The following is a 17905-nucleotide window of genomic DNA, read 5'->3' as shown; positions in this document are numbered from 1 at the left end:
CACAGCAAAAAACATTATCCTGTATTGGTGGGTCTGAGGTCAACGCAAGATTAAAACCTATACTCAAAGTTTTCACACATACTGTGTATAGTGTTCCTCAAAGACTATAAAGGAATTTGCATGCAGAAAGCAAAAATTAGCAAATGGCACTGGTTTCTTCCACACACACACACGCATAGCAACAAAAGTTGCCATAGCAACCTTGTCTGGAAGAGAATTTTTAAATTTGGAATATATTTGCATTTCTGGTGCATCCCTGAGAAATTGTCTCCTATTTAGATTATTGAGGAATAGAACAGACTTGCCTTGTGAGGCAGCTTTTTACATGATGCTGCAGAATCTGTTATGTAGCAGCAGTGGCGTACTTGTAGGTGGGGGTCTGTTCTGGGTGCCCTCTCGCTTTCAAGTCGAGAGGGCTTCCTTGCCCGTCTCCTGTCCTGCAGCTCCGCGTATTCTCTTTGTCCACTTCTTCCCAGCTCCATTTATCAGATCTCTCGAAGTACTTTTACAAAATGGCAGAGCCACAACACTTCAGGCACCACCTTTTTGAGGAAGCGCTCCATTAAGCACCTTTTTTGTCCAGTTTTTGTCCTGGACCACTTAGAGCAAAAGTTCAATTGATGTCATAGCAGACTGAAAGGTTGGATCACTTTTGCTCGTACTCCCAATTACAATTATGTGATTATCCATGACTACAACATGCAGCATCAAACTTTCTTCTAGATACCCTTGCTTTTGTAGCTTGTGTTTCTTTTTAGAAATGATTTCTATTTTTGCAACTTGTTTGAAATTGAAATCTAGAGTGCTGCAATAAAAAAAATCCACTTTTGTGAACTTGTTTCACAGTTAAAACCAGTTTATGTGGCAGTGACAAATTTCTAATTGCTAACACATAAATCCCATCTCTGAATAAAAGGCACAGAAGGTACACATCTAAATTATAACAGAAACTGCCAAATTGAATACAAAAGAAATGCGTTTCATCTTCCCTTTTTGAGAATACACAGAAATACTTGGCAAGATAATAAAATGTGTGCGTTGTTGTACCTGTAAAGGCTTCACTAAGTCAGAAAGGGTGTGATTCTCATGATCTTCTCCGGCATAATTGACCTCTACAGAACATGCTGTAAAGGAGAGCTGTTGGCGCTTGTACATGACTTCAAGAGACTGAAGGCCTTAGAGAGTAAAAAAGTCTTCAAAACGAGAATCTTTTTAATTACGCAGTATGCCCTAAATGACTGTTTCTTTCTAAATGTCCGAACTGGTATTATCATGTTTAAGAAAAACCGTCATACTATCTAGATGGATTTAATCACCACACGCCTTATAACTTGCACCTACTATAGACATCTGATGAATTAACATAGTTTTGGTCCTAAAATGTGCACAAGTTCAACAGAGTAACACTGTAGTGTAGAACATCTGAGTAGAGAAAACAGGTCTGTCACAACCATCCAGCGTCTTAGTTGTAGGGTGCTACTGTTTCAAACATTCACTGTTCTTATAGGAAGCAATAGGTCACAGTACATGGTCTCTGGCAGTAACGGGATACATTTCGGTGTGCTTTTGGCTTTTCCAAATGGGTAACTAATTGGCTGGGTTCCTCTTTGACACTGTGAGCCAGGCCTCTTCTTTTGGTGATGTCACAAGCTCATACTTTGTTTCCATTACCTGCTCTTCCACTGGAAGTAAATGGAGTTTCCTTACAAGGACACAAAGAAGGACAGTGGCCACCATATAGGCAAATCTAGAGGAAGAATATGAAAAGAGAAAGTGGCAACGGTCAAATCACAGTAATGTACACATTGATAATATCATGAAGATCATAACACTGACAAAGCAAACCTAAGATAATGCAGGAGACAAACAAGTATGAATCTATAACTGCTCTAAATATGGTTCAGAAAGATGTTTGGTCTCTGCCTTGATTAGTAATAATATCACACTTCAAAATATCTTCACTAAGGACCTCTACTCTATATTACTCTCCAGCAGGACACCACAATGTTCACTTCCACACCATAGTACAGGTTGACATCCCATTCCCAATGAAGCAGGTATCATATTTATCTTCATGGATTGGATTGTCATTGGAGTAAAGGTGTAAATATATTGGATGCACTCTTGGAAGCTATGTCTAAAATTTTATCAAACTAGTATTTTATGGTGACAATCACAGAAGTTATGTGTTTTTAATAATTGTACACTTCAGATTTAGAATGATTTTCAGCATGTACATGGTATCTATATTAAACCCTAAATGGGTTTAACAAGTTTGGAAGATTTTTATTTTAAAGCCACCACCTACCAAGTGCATTGCCACAGGTATGTAGAGGTGGGTGACCGAGCTGGTGGCATGGCATAAATCAAGCCACACAAGAGCTAAGAGTCGCTTGCAGTTTAAGGAAAGTATTAGTAAGCACAGATCAAGAGGTAGGGGTTAAGTACACACCACCTTATAGGGCTATGGTTCATTTATTATGATGACAAGAATGAAATATTACCTTAATTCAGGACATGCCTGGCTTCCTGAAAAACCCAGCAAAATAAGGTTCTGCTTGGTTGTTTCATCCTCAAATCTATCAGGATTAAATCTGAAGGGAGACAAAGGCAGCGATTACAAAGAACCAATGAAATAATTTATAGGTACAGAATTGAACAAATTAATAAACAATAAAAAAATCCACCATCTGCAATGGATCTGTAATTAATCACCCCTATCCACTCCTCATACAGTCATTCAGCCTAAAACAAATTTACATACTTTACAAATGCATTACAGACTGGCAACCGATTACAAGCTCCACAAATATCCATACAATTAGATCCAGGGCTATATGTATTAAACTCTCACCTGTAGGCTGATGGCCAAACATTGCTGTCCTGAAGCACAACTCCGAGGGCATACAAGACAAGAGTCTGTAATGAGATGTCAATTATTTACACATACCATGCTGTAAAGATACAGCAATATACATTAAATTACTTCCCCCTACAGCTATTTTGAGTTTTGAAAACATGAACTGAATACAAAGAAACAGTAGAAAAATAAACCCAAACATATTAATACATTAGCAGTAATCAGGCCCGGACTGGTATTTGCCCGGTGGGCCGGGCCGCGGCAGGGCCGGATTGACTTAGGGGCTGATGGAGCTGCAGCTCCAGGCTCCTACCTTAAAATAGGCCCAGTCAGGACCGGACTGACTGGGCCTATGCGGCCTCATTAAACACGGAGCTTAAGGGGGACCTGCTTCCGGTCCGCCACTCTAAGGGCTTAAATTAAAACATCGGGGGTTTGTTTTTTTACTTTATTTAACATCCTCCATGTTAAATAAAGTTTTTGTTAACTTTATTTAACATGGACGATGTGAAATAAAGTTAAAAAAAAAACCCCGATGTCAATCCGGCCCTTCCGCGGGCCCGGCCCCCACCAGGGCAGGCCTTACGGGTGTGCGGCCGCACAGGGCTTAAATTAAAACATCAGGGTTTTTTTTTTTAACTTTATTTAACATCCTCCATATTAAATAAAGTTTTTGTTAACTTTATTTAACATGGAGGATGGGAAATAAAGTTAAAAAAAAAACCCTGATGTCAATCCGGCCCTGCTACGGGCCCGGTCGCAGTTGCTGCTTGCTCCGTCAACAAAGTAAGTAGGGTGAGGGAGGGGGGTGCAGTGAGAAGGGGCAGAGGGGGGTTAGATAGTGAGAAATGGGGAGAGGGGATACATATTGAGAAGTGGGGAAGGGGGTACAAAAGCTTACTTCTCTTTACTTATCTTCTTCCACCACCCTTTACTGGCACAAATCCTACCACTTTAACCAAAACTGTCTTTCTGGTTGTTTTCTGGTCTCCTCTATAGTTCTACATTTGGTGTGCCTCAGTTGTGGGGGCTCTTCTGTTGTCTATATACACCAACTGGCCACTTTATTAGGTACACCTTGCTAGTACCGGGTTGGACCAGCTTTGTAACATGGTGCATTATCCTGCTGGAAGTAGCCATCAGTGGGTACACTGTGGTCATAAAGGGATGGACATTGTCAGCAACAATACTCAGTGTCACGTTTGCTAACACCAAAAGCACTCACCGCAGGAAATCTACAAAATAAGGAATCAACAGGAACTCAGGATGATCCCAACAGTGAGGAAGCTGCAGTGATAGCTGCAAATGGTGGATACTGAGCTGAAGCAGCGAGGTGCAGAAGTAGCAGATATGGGAGCAGCCCAGGATCAGATATACGATGCCGGACGTCAGACAAGCCAGGGGTCAGAAACACGATACGGATAGTCAGCCAAGCCAGGGGTCAGAAACACGATGCGGATAGTCAGCCAAGCCAGGGGTCGGATACACGATGCGGATAGTCAGCCAAGCCAGGGGTCGGATACACGATGCGGATAGTCAGCCAAGCCAGGGTCAGGTACACGATGCAGGTAGTAAGACAAGCCAGGGGTCGGTAACGATGGTCACAGGCAGAGGTACAAAATCAGCAGGCAAGTGGGTAGTCAGGAAATCCAATGGTCAACCAAATAGCAACAAAGCAAACTCAAACTCAAAACGGAGGAAAGACCACAACAGGGTGCCTGTGGACAGATCTGCAGGGTTTTTAAATCTGGCGCCACAGAAAGCCACGCCCCCAACAGAGCGTCAGGGGCGTGCCCTGAGACGTCCCTCTGACTCACGGCTCCATTGGCTGCGCCCCCAGTGGAGACCGGCGAACCGGTAAGTAAACCTCTCTGGGGATTCTTTAGGCAGCGAGCAGTTTTCATTCTGATCGCTGCCGAATCCCCAGATCTGCCTTCCCGCTTCCTGCACCGGCGATCGAGTTGCAAATCGCCAGTGCAGGGAGATCGGGAACTCCGGACCCCACCGCACTTACGTGCCGACGTTCGCCCGCCGGAGATGGAGCCCGAGCTCTCCAGCTCGGGTCTTCGTGACCCGCGAGCAGATCATCGTACACAAGGACCCGGGACCGCGACCGGACCCGGGACCGCGACCGGACCCGGGACCGCGACCGGACCCGGGACCGCGACCGGACCCGGGACCGCGACCGGACCCGGGACCGCGACCGGACCCGGGACCGCGACCGGACCCGGGACCGCGACCGGACCCGGGCCCGCGACCGGACCTGGGCCCGCGACACTCAGGTAGGGTGTCGCATTTAAACGATGCTCAATTGATACTAAGCGTTCCAAAGTGTGCCAAGAAAATGCCCCCCCCAACCAAAACACCACGAGCCTGAACCACTCACACAAGGCAGGATGGATCCATGCTTTCATGGATCGAGACTCATCAGACCAGGCAACATTCTTCCAGTCTTCTATTGTCCAATTTTGCTGAGCCTGTGTGAGCCTCAGTTTCCCGTTCTTAGCTGACAGGAGTGGCACCCAGTGTGGTCTTCTGCTGCTGTAGCCCATCTGCTTCAAGGTTCTGAGATGGTATTCTGCATACCTTGGTCATAACGAGTGGTTATTTGAGTTACTGTCATCTCGAACCAGTCTGCCCATTCTCATCGGACCTCTGACATCAACAAGGCATTTTCGTCCACACAACTCCTTGCTCACTGGATATTTTCTCTTTTTCAGACCATTCTCTGTAAACCCAGTAGATCAGCAGTACTCAGCCCATGCCACTTTCAAAGTCACTTTAATCCCCTTTCTTCTGATGCTCGGTTTTAACTTCAGCAAGTTGCCTTCCCCACATCTACATGCCTAAATGCATTGAGTTGCTGGCATGTGATTGGCTGCTTAGCTGTTTGTGTTAACAAGCAATTGAACAGGTGTACCTAATAAAGTGGCCAGCGAGTGTACACCTACTACTTTGGTAAACGAGTGTCTTTATTTAATTCCAGTACCAACTCCACGTTAACCTAACCTCCCCCTTACGATCTTTCACCTTCTCTCTTCTAACTCGCCTCACCGCCTACACAAAACTGCCCATTAATTAAACATTTCAAAGATTGGGCTACTGGTTATTTCCCCATCCCCTTTATCACCAGCTCCTTATTTCTCTATAACAGTTGATAATTTCACAGTCTACCAAAAAGCCCAAATTCATCATTTTACACGATGTTACATTAGACTCTAGTCTGGCATAAATCAGGACGCCTTAATCTGCAAACTTCTCTTGAATTTCTTTCTTTCACTACCTCATAACATATTGGCTGGATTATTGTTACTCCTTGCCAACTGGTCTCTCCCTCTTCTCTCTGTAACCAAACATTATTATCATGAACAACTATGCCAGACAAATCTTCTAATATCATCGCTCTTCATCAGCTCCCCTATTGTGTCAATCCCTCCACTGGTGCCCTATATCCAATCTCCTAAAAGATTGTAAGATCCCAAGATCCCGATTCTGACTCTAGAAGAGTGTAAATGTGTTCTCTAGAGTGATGAATCACGCTTCACTATCTGGATGTGTGATGGATGAATCTGGGTTTGGGAGATGCCAGGAAAAGCTACCTACTAGTAGGCATAGTGCCTGCTGTAAAGTTTGATAGATATGGCATAATAGTCTTGGGGTGCTTTTCAGGGTTCTTAATTCCAATAAAGACTATTGTATGCTTCCAACTTTATGATCCTTTCCTGTTCCAGTATGACTGTGCCGCTGTGCACAAAGCAAGGTTCGAAGTGGAGTAACTAAAATGGCCAGAACAGAGCCATGACCATAACCCCCACTGAACACCTGTGGGGTGAATTGGAATACTGACTGAGAACCAGGCCTTCTTGTCCAGCACCAGTGCCTGACCTCACAAAGGATCGTTTGACTGAATGGGCACAAATTCCCAGACATATTCCAAAAGCTTGTGGAAAGCCTTCCAAGAAGAGTTTTGCCGTAATAGCTGCAAATGTGGAGCCAACTTAATGCTAAAGCCCATTGTTTTGAAATGGGATGCCCAACAAGCTCATAGAGGTGTGATAGTCAGGCGTCACATAATGTTTGTCAGTTAGTATTTCTTAACATTTGCTTATGTTAATGTTAATTTGGACAATGGAAATATTAATGGTAGGCCTGGTCCGCCCTTTGGACAAACTGTCAAAAATGCCCAGTGGGCTGGCAGCTGTTAAGAGTCTCCCAAGTACCTGCATTGCTTCTTGTTTGATGTAATTTTAATTTAAAATATAAGATTTACATAAGTGTATTTGTATAATGGACAATTAGAACACATAAAAACAGATGCATTTTGGAAAAGCTCCTACCTCTTTAGGAATGACATGCTGATCGATTCTCCCCTCTAACTCCTGAAGCCGGGCAGAGATAGGAGTGAGGCTGGCAGTACGTACAGTTTCACACAGAATCTGCCGGCAGTAGCTGCCATGACAAGTACATGAATGTTGGCAAACAGAAAATATGTGTAATTCAATGCAGATTATATAACAAAATACTGATTTTTATTTTCAGCTTTCTATATTATTTGTCAATATACTAAACTGCACTCTTCTATGGTTTACAACATTTTTGTCTAGGTTTACGGTGAGTAATGTGATGTCACTGCTGCTACAACAAACAGTAAAATACATCAAAAGCTAAGGATTGGTTCAAAGTCCTGTTTTCACAAACACTTTTTCAATTTTGTTCTTCTAGGCAATAACAAACCAATACCAACCTGAGCTGTTCTATTTTTTCCAAGGTGATGGGTCCCTTCCCCAAGACTCTGGTCACCTCCTTGTACAGCTTTTCCTGAGCAACCTCTGATGAAGTCAGGAAATATATAGCCCATGTACACACTAGGAAACATAACAGTCGTTGTTGTTGGTCAGTCACTTGATGTTTAAAGAATTGATTGTGGTATAAGCATTGCAAACAAATACATAGTTCAGCAAGAGATCAAATGTGCCGGCTCTGTTATATGTAGAATATCACTATGTGGTACAAAAGCATTGCTACTTAAAACGTGCTGCTATCACTGCTAGACCTATGTAAAAGCAGAGTGATTGAATAAATTGAAATTGAAAAAAACATTTTTATAGCTTTTTGACAAAGAAACACTTTATGTGGGTTACGTACAGTTTGCGGTAATCACACAACCAGCCAAGGAGAAGATCATACTGTCTTCTAAGACCTATAAAAAAACAAAAAACAATATTGTTATCAACCTCTAACCCTTCGCGTCCGGTGACGTAGCAGGTACGCCATACCCGAGTGGGCTCATTGGTTCTGTGACAACCCCCCCCCTCCCCTGAGCCTTTGATCATTTCTAGGGGAGCAATTCAGACTCACAGGCAGCTTCAGGGAAGGGGGTTGTGTGTTGATTGGCATTCCCCTGCTGCATAAGAGCGACAGAGCAGAGTTAACCCCTTCAATACCCAGGCAGACTAGAAACAGCAAAAAAGAGCCCCCACAGGAGTGATCAGAGAGGCTCTAACCCGCAATCACAGTTTACTGGCTATTGTGTCTTTGATGCCAGAGGCAGCTTCAGGGACAGGGGCCAACCCACTCATGCTGCCTGATTGGTCCATTAAGAGCGATCGTGCAGGGTTAACCCCTTCAATGCCACGATTGTGTATGACATGATCGCGGCATTGCAGGGGTTAATATGTGTCCCCACAAGAACAGGACAAATACCTCAATACACTTTTGGAGGGTTTTTTTGCATTTGCACTGGTTATTTATAGTTTTTGTAGGTGAAACTGTGACAATATTTCATTTTTCCCCTAATTTTCCCCACATTTTTTGATTTTTTCATACTAAGTGATGGTTTATATATATCATTATTATTATTTCAAAAGAAATCCCTACTTCTGCTGAAACAAAACAATATGTTATGTGTGTCGGTGCACTAAATTAGTTAGTGGGCAATGAATAAAGCCATAGCAAAAGCACAAAAACTGCTCTGGACATTTAGTGCAAACATGGTAAAAATAAATAAATAAAATCTTGGTCCTGAAGGGGTTAAAACCTGTGTCAAAATGAACTATAACAACTTATATTATGTATTTGTTGGCATCATTGCAGTTAGTCCTGTGCCACAATAAGGATGGGATCACCCTGAATAAGGCTCAGTCCCTTTAACCTTGTTGGTGCAACAGGACTGCCATGTAAAGTGTACTTCGCTGTGTGCTTTAAAGGATCATATTACCTGTTTGTCACTAAGGTTCCCTTGAAGTAAAGAGTCGACAAATACATGACGACCAAGGTTCTTCCCTCTGCGCTCCCTTATGGCCTTCTTTAGAACTGTTTCCATCTCTGTCAAGGCTTAACGGACAGACAATGGGGAAAACGTTAAAAACTTTATTATTATTGGCACTTTTCTGACATTAAAATTTATATAAAAGGGTTACAAAAAAGGGAAAGTAGTATGCCTTGCAGAATGGAATGACAAGGGGCACGGTAGATCTGTATTCAATCCCAGTTCACCGGAGAGCAGCAATGACATGAATTTTATGAAAGAATTACAAACAACCAGTGCTCAATTTCTAATGTGAAAATCTATACATTAAATAAACATGACTTTAGTCCTCTATCTGGTCAAATCACACACGTTAACCTTCAGCACCAAACTTAATATGCATAGTTCGGAGAGAAGTTGGTTTTATACGAGGACAAGAGCCCTGGAGGATTAGAGGTTTAGATGTAATGGAATGAAAATGTATTTTACTGAGAGGGTGGTAGATAAATGGAACAGACTTCATCAGAAGTGGTAGAGGCTAATATAGTGGCATAAAGCTTTCTAATTCTAGGACAAGGCCAATGATTAATTAAGGTCTGAGCATCTTTATCAGAAAGACCTGCAGATTAGGTGGTCTGAATGGTTCTTTTCTGTTAAATTCTATGTTTCTAAGTTAAAACATAAAAAAAAAAAAAAAAATACCAAAAGCCTACAATATGTCAGCTGTTAACTCTGCAGTGAACATTCAGACACTTATGATTTCATATCTTACAAAAAGCCACCAATTTCTCATAAATAAATCAGCACAGTGTGGATTGTAAATATAGGGATGACAATAAAGTCTCAATAAAGGTTACTTTCATTAAACAGCAAGTGAATGAAATATTTCACATATCATTTAACCATATTTACTATATGGCATAATTGTAGAACTTTGCCCTTCGTGAAGAATAATCTCTCCATGCCAAATTGTCCCATAAAGTCGATTGAGCGTAATATAGATGATCAACTAATACTGTTTATTTACTGTACTAAGATCACAGCTATATGAAGCCAGCTACTTAATACAATAATACATGTATGGTAACTGAACGTAGATACTTGCCCTGCAAAGCTATTCCATTGTGTAATTATACAAACCATATAAACAATATATAAAAGGTAATCAGTCTTAATGTAATAGCACATCTGTAACAGAAATATTAAACAAACCCTTTTCGTAGAGCTTTTTACGATTAGGACTTCTTTCAATTGATCCATCCAGGAAACCTTTCCCAATTTCAGACCATATCTGAAACCAACAAAAACGGAATACATTATTTGACAATAAGGTTATAATAGAATATCAGTGCAACACTTAACATCCCCATAATTTCACTGCTAATTACCCTTAAGGGACACAGTCACGCAAAAAAAGAGTTTAGTCTAAATGCTGAACAATAAATTGTTATAGACAAGATGAAAGCTAATATACCTTTTTTCATATTATGTAGACAGGGAAATATTTTATATTTACGAATATGGTTGATTATAGGCTGGCCTTAATTATAAAATGTACTTTCAATGTATTAATTTGAAGATAAAATATGAATATCCTGCTTGGTAAATTTTCAATTATACCTGCATAGTATTTACTTAAAATTGCAGGAAACATTTATATACATATTGTTTTGAATACAATCAACATGCAATTATCGCTAATATGGGTGTTAATTACTTTGTTTTAACATACAAGTAACCCTGTTGGTCCAACTTGATTTATCACTCACTGCATCATGGTTTCTGCGAAAGTGGATAACTTCCTGATCATCCTCAAAGCTGCTTCCCATGGCTGTCTGGGTAACTGCTTTCATCGCAAACCCAATCATGTGTTGGCATAGAGGCACATGCTGAGACTGCGGGTAGGAATTCCACTTTGCCAACAACTCCTCTGACAGCTGAAAGAAATAGAGGGCAACAGCAATTCTTAGATATTTTCAATGGAAAACTGAACACTGCTTGGCCGACACAGCTACCCATTACAACATGTTGATTCTAAAGGGCACATCAACACACTTCAAGAAGGCACTGTCATTAAAACATACTTGGGACACTGTGGCCCCTGCACAATGGTGGAGGGGTAGCTGGTGGAGAGTCAGGGGAAGCCCTGGGCATTTTTACATTGCAACATTACACGCAGTGTGGGTCCTTTCCTTTTCCATGTTTGCACTGGTTAATTATGTTCTTTATTTAAGGCTGTTACATGACTAGCTCACCGACTGATTGGCCCTGCCAATGTGTAAGCCAACTATTTTGCTGTTTATGTCAAAGGCTGTCTGTTGCTCATTGGCTGATGTGTACATTGTCATTTTGTGGATCATAGTCATCGTAATAAACATACAATACTTAAATAAAGTCTAGAGGCCATGAAAAGAGAAAAAAAAATAACATACTTAGGAATCGGATTTGAGGATAACAAATGTTGAAGCAGGAGCACACTTCACAAACATCACAGGAACAATTTAGCATAAACATAAATGGCACATGCTGGAAAGAAGTATCCATTTACTACTAAAGAAATAGATTTCATGGCATGTAAACAACTGAAAAGAGAGCAGGGTGTTTGTGGCAAAACAAAACATTTTACAACATGGTCTTATGACGGAACAACTATGCTGTCAAACTTTTTAGTAACAGGACAAATTGCAGAAATAGCCAATTACTATGATGTTATTTATCATAACTTACCATATAGGTGCGAGACTATTCAGACAACACAGTACCTTAACTATTATGCTGAAATTGCTTTGCAGTGCTTTGTTGATTGCATTCTCATAAAGCTTTTTCTGTATGTGATTTTCGGCTGCTTCCCCAATGACTCCTGACTGATATCCCAATAAAGATTTCAGCATCATTTGAAATGGATCCGCTACAAGATCAAAATGTTGCAAAAGAAATAAAACAGATTTCTTGTTTACTACTCAGTAACAAAGCAGCTAGGGAATGTTAACAGAATGTTAAATATTAATAAAATATTAAACCAAACTAAGCTTCCAGAAAGCAAAATGTGTTCTCAGTTGTTTTATATATAATCTTTAAATAAAACTAAAAATAGATAAAGGGGCTTGATTCACCTTACCTTTTTTCATTTTATACTATGCTGTGTATAATGTATATACCTGTTTTTTTTCATAGAAAAAAAATGTCACGTATCAGTGACTATATGGTCAGTGCTGTTGAACTTTTTTTTTAATTTAACTCATAAACTTCATAAGAGCACAGCATTGTTTGGTCCCAATGGGAACTGACGACAAAAGCATTAACCCCTTCAATGCGATAATGGTGTCATTGCAATCGCAGCATTGGAGGGTTCCTGCTGCACAATTGTTCTCGTGCAGCAATGCAGTAATTTGTATGGGTACACCAAGCGAGAAAGAGGAACATGACGGTTGAGGGATGCCATGGCAAGAACACGAAAATTGCTCTGGTCCTGTAGCATAAAAAATGTTACTGCCAATGATAGATGCTTAGTCCCTTTACATTTTATATAGATCATATTTAATGTTCAGAGAAAACTCACAGGTCTTATTGGGGTTGATGTGTTGTTTTAATAAGTCCAAAGACCCTAGGCTAACAACAAGTCGACGACCAAACCAAAAGGACGCAACAGGCCCAAATCTTTCATGTAGGTTGACTAGAAATTCATGCAGACTTCCTTTGCTGACAATATCTTGAAGGTTCCCATCTCTAAGAAGAAAGCAAGAATTGTAATCAACGGTTAGAAACATAATATAGGTGCACTAGACTGCATTAGATTAATAACGTTCAGTATCAGGGCTAGCAAATTTATAGAATGTGTTTTATCAGAAAGAGCCCATGGAAATAGAATCACTACGTATTGCCACTGTATATTTTATACACCAAGTTAGTGTGTGATGCCAAAATTAAGGGGGGGGGGCATATATTAGTGAATGAAAGATAAAATGATAATCATACTAGTCAAAGATAAAATGGAGTTGATACCATTAATTGAACCAATGTGGAAGAAATGTAAAGTTAGATATTCTTATGTCTGGGATTTGTTAGGCAAGGCAAAAGGAGCAAAGGATATAATTAAAGTTCATAGCGTGGCCTAAACCAGTCTTGGTTTCAGCCATTTCTCCTGGAGTTAGACATCACTAACAGAGCCAAATGTGAGAAGGCATTAAAAAAAAATCACGAAAGCTTACTTCTCTTCTGTAGGAGCAAGTCCAGGGATGCCACATGCTTGCCTGGAAGACTTAAAGAGAGGAAAAATACATCAACAGAAAATATACTTTATATGAACGTATTCCAATGCACAGAGTTTGAACAGTATTAAGGAACAGTATTATGGCTTATTTTGACTACCAGGTACAATCTGGAGTGTGAAAACATGTACATACAATCTGGCGTGTTAAAATCAGAGGTTAGTTTGGGAGAAGGCCTGTTGTGTTAATGTATGGCGTTACATAATGGTAAAAGCTGTACCACAGTATGGGTAATAAAGATACCAGTAATTCTGATTTGAAAATTGGCACTGTACGCAACAGCTTTCCTGAAAGACCCCAAGCCATCTGCAATCCACCATCTGAAACCAAGCACCAACCTGCATTTTCATTTTATTTATATATCCTCTTCTGCATCCCAAAACCACCTAGCCCTATTTATTGCTGCAAGAGCACTGCTACTCCCTCTTCCTTTGTTTCAATTCCGCACACTATTCCTTTAGATTGTAAGATCTCGAGCGGGGCTGTCATAAGCCCACCATTCCTGCCAGGAACTTTGTATAAAAGCACCACAATGCTAGATGGTAAACTCATGGGCAGAGCTCACAATGTCCGTATGTATTAATGTATATTCGTTATGTATCTGTTAACTGCCCCAATTAAATTGTACAGCGCTGCATAATTTGTTGGTGCTTAATAGATGAAAAGCAATAATAATAATAGCCTAATACCAATTAACAAAGCTCCTTATTTATCGTTACTCTACCACTAAATTAGTGTCCGAAAATAATAGGTTCTCCAAGTCAGTCATCAGAATACATTAGACACTCCAAACCCAGGATACAAACACATTTCTTTCCAGAATAGGACACCTGGGATGTGATATGAAGAGCTGGATGTATAATATTTTTTTTAAGTGTGATCTATACATAGGTCCCCCTTTTTTACAGCAACATTGCACTATATTTTATTTGTTTTTTCCTTTCATGTGTGACTGGCCTGGATTTGAAGTTCATAATACTAGAAGTTCTTAAAGACTGGGGAGACTGTGGCTGTACAGAAAAGAGAAGATTTACAATTTGTTTAGGTTATTTGTTTCACAACACATTATTAAGTGTTCACTAAGCACCGATTGTCTAGTATAGATTATGAAGATTTCCTGAGCACAAAAGGGAATGTCAAGTGTGCAATTAACTCATTCATATGGAAAAGCTATATATATTACAGGAGAGAAGGACATCTGATGGGATATGGCAACATTATAAATGTATACAGGGACAATACAAACTAATACAGTGATCTGTTCATTACTAAGAACCTAAAATAACAGGAGGTCATTCATTGGCATCGGACTTAATTGTAGATGTGTTAGAAAAATGGAATAGCCTCCCAGGAGAAGTGGTAGCGGCTAATACAGTGAGGGAATTTAAACACCCATTGGATAGGCATAAAGCAATACTGAATCTAACACAAGAACAAGGACTGTATAAGATCAGGGTCTATGGTTTATTGTATGGATCTATAGAGTATGGAGAAATCCTGGTTTCCCCTTTGACAGCAGGAGCTCAGCATTGGCGCATCCTCACTGACAGATAATGTAACTTCACATATAGAGCACCATTACATTTCAAAGGTGAGGCAGGAGCCAGGATACAATGTAACTAATCCATGCAGCACAGCAACCTTAAGTAATTGCTGACTTTTAGTCTTGTGTCTAGTTAAAGGGACACTTAAACCATTACTAACGACATGAAAGTATTTTTTTCCCCATACATCTACAATGCATACTAAAATAATATGCATTATTTGTTGATGAGGCTGTATGGGATATTAAAGGGACAGTTCAATGTCCTCGTCAGCCTCACTATAGATATACGCATATCAAAATACCGTGAGTACCTTAACATGAATTCTTCCAGGACAGAAAAAATGTAAGCACTCAGGTGACACAAAAGATGCAGCCGTGCAGCAGCTGCCCTCCTCTTCCTTGGCACGACTATTCTTGCTAAGAAGTGACAGGAAAAAGTGCTCCCGTCACTTCAAGCAGCCAATCAGTGACAGGAAAGTGCTCCCGCAACTTCAAGCAGCCAATCAGTGACAGGAAAGTGCTCCCGCCACTTCAAGCAGCCAATCAGTGACAGGAAAGTGCTCCCGCAACTTCAAGCAGCCAATCAGTGACAGGAAAGTGCTCCCGCCACTTCAAGCAGCCAATCAGTGACAGGAAAGTGCTCCCGCCACTTCAAGCAGCCAATCAGTGACAGGAAAGTGCTCCCGCCACTTCAAGCAGCCAATCAGTGACAGGAAAGTACTCCGATCACTTCAAACCACGAATCAGTGACAGGAAAGTATTCCGGTCACTTCAAGCTGCCAATCAGTGACAGGAAAATGCTCCCGTCACTTCAAGCAGCCAATCAGTGACAGGAAAGTGCTCCCGTCACTTCAAGCAGCCAATCGGTGACAGGAAAGTGCTCGTCACTTCAAGCAGCCAATCGGCGACAGGAAAGTGCTCCCGTCACTTCAAGCAGCCAATCGGTGACAGGAAAGTGCTCGTCACTTCAAGCAGCCAATCGGCGTCAGGAAAGTGCTCGTCACTTCAAGCAGTCAATCGGCGACAGGAAAGTGCTCCCGTCACTTCAAGCAGCCAATTGGTGACAGGAAAGTGCTCCCGTCACTTCAAGCAGCCAATCGGCGACAGGAAAGTGCTCCCGTCACTTCAAGCAGCCAATCGGTGACAGGAAAGTGCTTGTCACTTCAAGCAGCCAATCGGCGACAGGAAAGTGCTCCCGTCACTTCAAGCAGCCAATCGGTGACAGGAAAGTTCTCTGATCACTTTCACACATTTCCACTAGGGACTACCACCTGCATCATTCCACTAACCAGCACCAAAAAATCCAAAATATAGCTTATCGGTAATTGAGGTGGGTTTTTTTTGTCTTTTGGATCAAAAGCAGGAAGAATAGGTAGAATACTTAAAATTGGGCTTGCTGTTACTATGTTACCAGAGCTGACAGGAAGCAGTATACCATTTGCAGGGTGTTTGTGTTTGGCTGAAAATATAAAAAATATGTGTTCCCCCTAAATAGAAATAGAAAACCCCCTCGTTCTCGTATGCAGCCTATACTGTTGCAACAATTCTTCCAGTAAAATCTATTAGGCTCACCACTCTGCAATCATTTACCCCACTTACCCTACCATCCCACTGGACCTGTTGCTGATACTTTTATTGCTGTAACGCGTTTTACATCCATGAACAAGACATATTAGATTATCTGTTTACCGGATAAAGATACAGCACAGCTCCCACCAAAATTAGGAGGAAGGTGATCGCGAATATAGCGAAGTCCAACATCCTACACCTCCACAAAGTGCCCCGCCAAGCCGTGCACGTCAGCGATCCACTGCACGAACTCGATCATCGATTGCTTTCGCCTGCCAGACTGAAGCAGACAGCCGCATAAAGCCGGAAGCTTCGTGGAACCCTTGGTGATTGACACGTGTTCTGTCTAGGGAGGGGAAGTTGTTTCAGGGAACAAGGGAAGTGGAAGCTTTCGGTGACAGTGCATCAAAAAAGCGATTTAAGTGAGCTTTTTCATATTAATGATATTCCAGCGCACAAGCAAAATCCTCTAAACCATCAAATATCATTCGTAATGTTGGAATAAAAAATATTGGCAAAATTAATGGGCACACATTCATTGTGAATAGTAGTGCAAATAGATGAGAAATGTCAACCAGATTTCGCAGATAATTAAAGGCGCGCATGTTTCACGTTAAATTAATTTTTCACGCCTCTAGTGTATCTTACTGCAAATCAGTGCAGGGAGTTTTTAACTTATTGCAGCAAGAACATTTAACTCTTTCTGGTATTGTTTTGTGCACTTGTTAAGGTTATTATTGAACATCTGCTCAGTTTATTTGAAAATGTGTGTTATTGCTGATTTGTAATTGACATTAAAAGAAAGGAAAATGCAGTATTAAAACCAGTCCATTATTGTTACGAACATTTTGTAGGTCTTGGAAGTTTTGGTAGAAACAAGGCAAAAGTTTTAGGTTTTTTTGGAGTTTTGGAAAAAACTCATGACATGACCTGTGCCAAATGTGTGATCCATGAGGAAAATGAGCCACAGTGGATAGAGTCCCAGTCTGGTTCCCAAGCAAATTCTGTCTAGAAAACAATGCAGGATCTTTGGCGTTACAAAGCCCCCCCTTCTATATATGTAATCATCATTTAAAAACTGCTCTTTGTGTTTACACGGGTTATCTTATCTAATATTAAAATTAGTTGAATGATCTGAAACATTTAATTGTGACAAATATACAAAAGTAGAAGAAATACATCTTCACAGCACTGTATTATCTTATAAAGTGGGACTCTAAGCCCTGTACAGAGCGATCATATCACATTCTGCAATGTGATGGGGGTGCCTGTTGGCTGATTTCTCTTACCAGTTTAAGAGTACTGTTAAGAAATCTAAGTCCAGCACAAAGTTCATTATTTTTATTTCATGCTGATTCTGCTTTTTGCTAGTGAGCTGAGTTAGCAAAATATTTTTATGGTGTGGATGATGCATT

General features: G+C 40.8%; 1 protein-coding gene across 1 annotated transcript; it reads right to left on the bottom strand.

Annotated features, from left to right (window-relative positions):
• Positions 1-1587: 1587 nt before the first annotated feature.
• On the bottom strand, positions 1588-16682 carry LOC149287576 (cytochrome P450 20A1-like). Its single transcript, XM_089492769.1, has 13 exons — positions 16611-16682; positions 13316-13365; positions 12667-12833; positions 11870-12015; positions 10877-11044; positions 10320-10398; positions 9078-9193; positions 8006-8060; positions 7605-7725; positions 7198-7309; positions 2855-2919; positions 2505-2594; positions 1588-1747 (listed from the first exon to the last, which is right to left on the bottom strand). Exons 1-13 carry the CDS (start codon positions 16680-16682, stop codon positions 1588-1590), a joined length of 1401 nt encoding a protein of 466 aa, XP_089348895.1.
• Positions 16683-17905: the final 1223 nt, after the last annotated feature.

Source organism: Sceloporus occidentalis, unplaced genomic scaffold (assembly GCF_023333645.1).
Source record: "Sceloporus occidentalis isolate IW3139 unplaced genomic scaffold, rSceOcc1.0.p SCAF_59, whole genome shotgun sequence".
In the NCBI taxonomy this organism is placed as follows: domain Eukaryota; kingdom Metazoa; phylum Chordata; class Lepidosauria; order Squamata; family Phrynosomatidae; genus Sceloporus; species Sceloporus occidentalis.
This window is presented reverse-complemented; position numbering and strand designations above follow the sequence as displayed.

Coding starts and splice junctions, on each gene's coding strand:
- LOC149287576 (XM_089492769.1), bottom strand. CDS start 16,682: ATGTTGGACTTCGCTATATTCGCGATCACCTTCCTCCTAATTTTGGTG. Junction 8,061..9,077: donor GGAACCTTAGTGACAAACAG/GTAATATGATCC, acceptor GTTTTTTTATAG/GTCTTAGAAGACAGTATGAT. Junction 2,595..2,854: donor GTTTGGCCATCAGCCTACAG/GTGAGAGTTTAA, acceptor GTCTCCCTTCAG/ATTTAATCCTGATAGATTTG.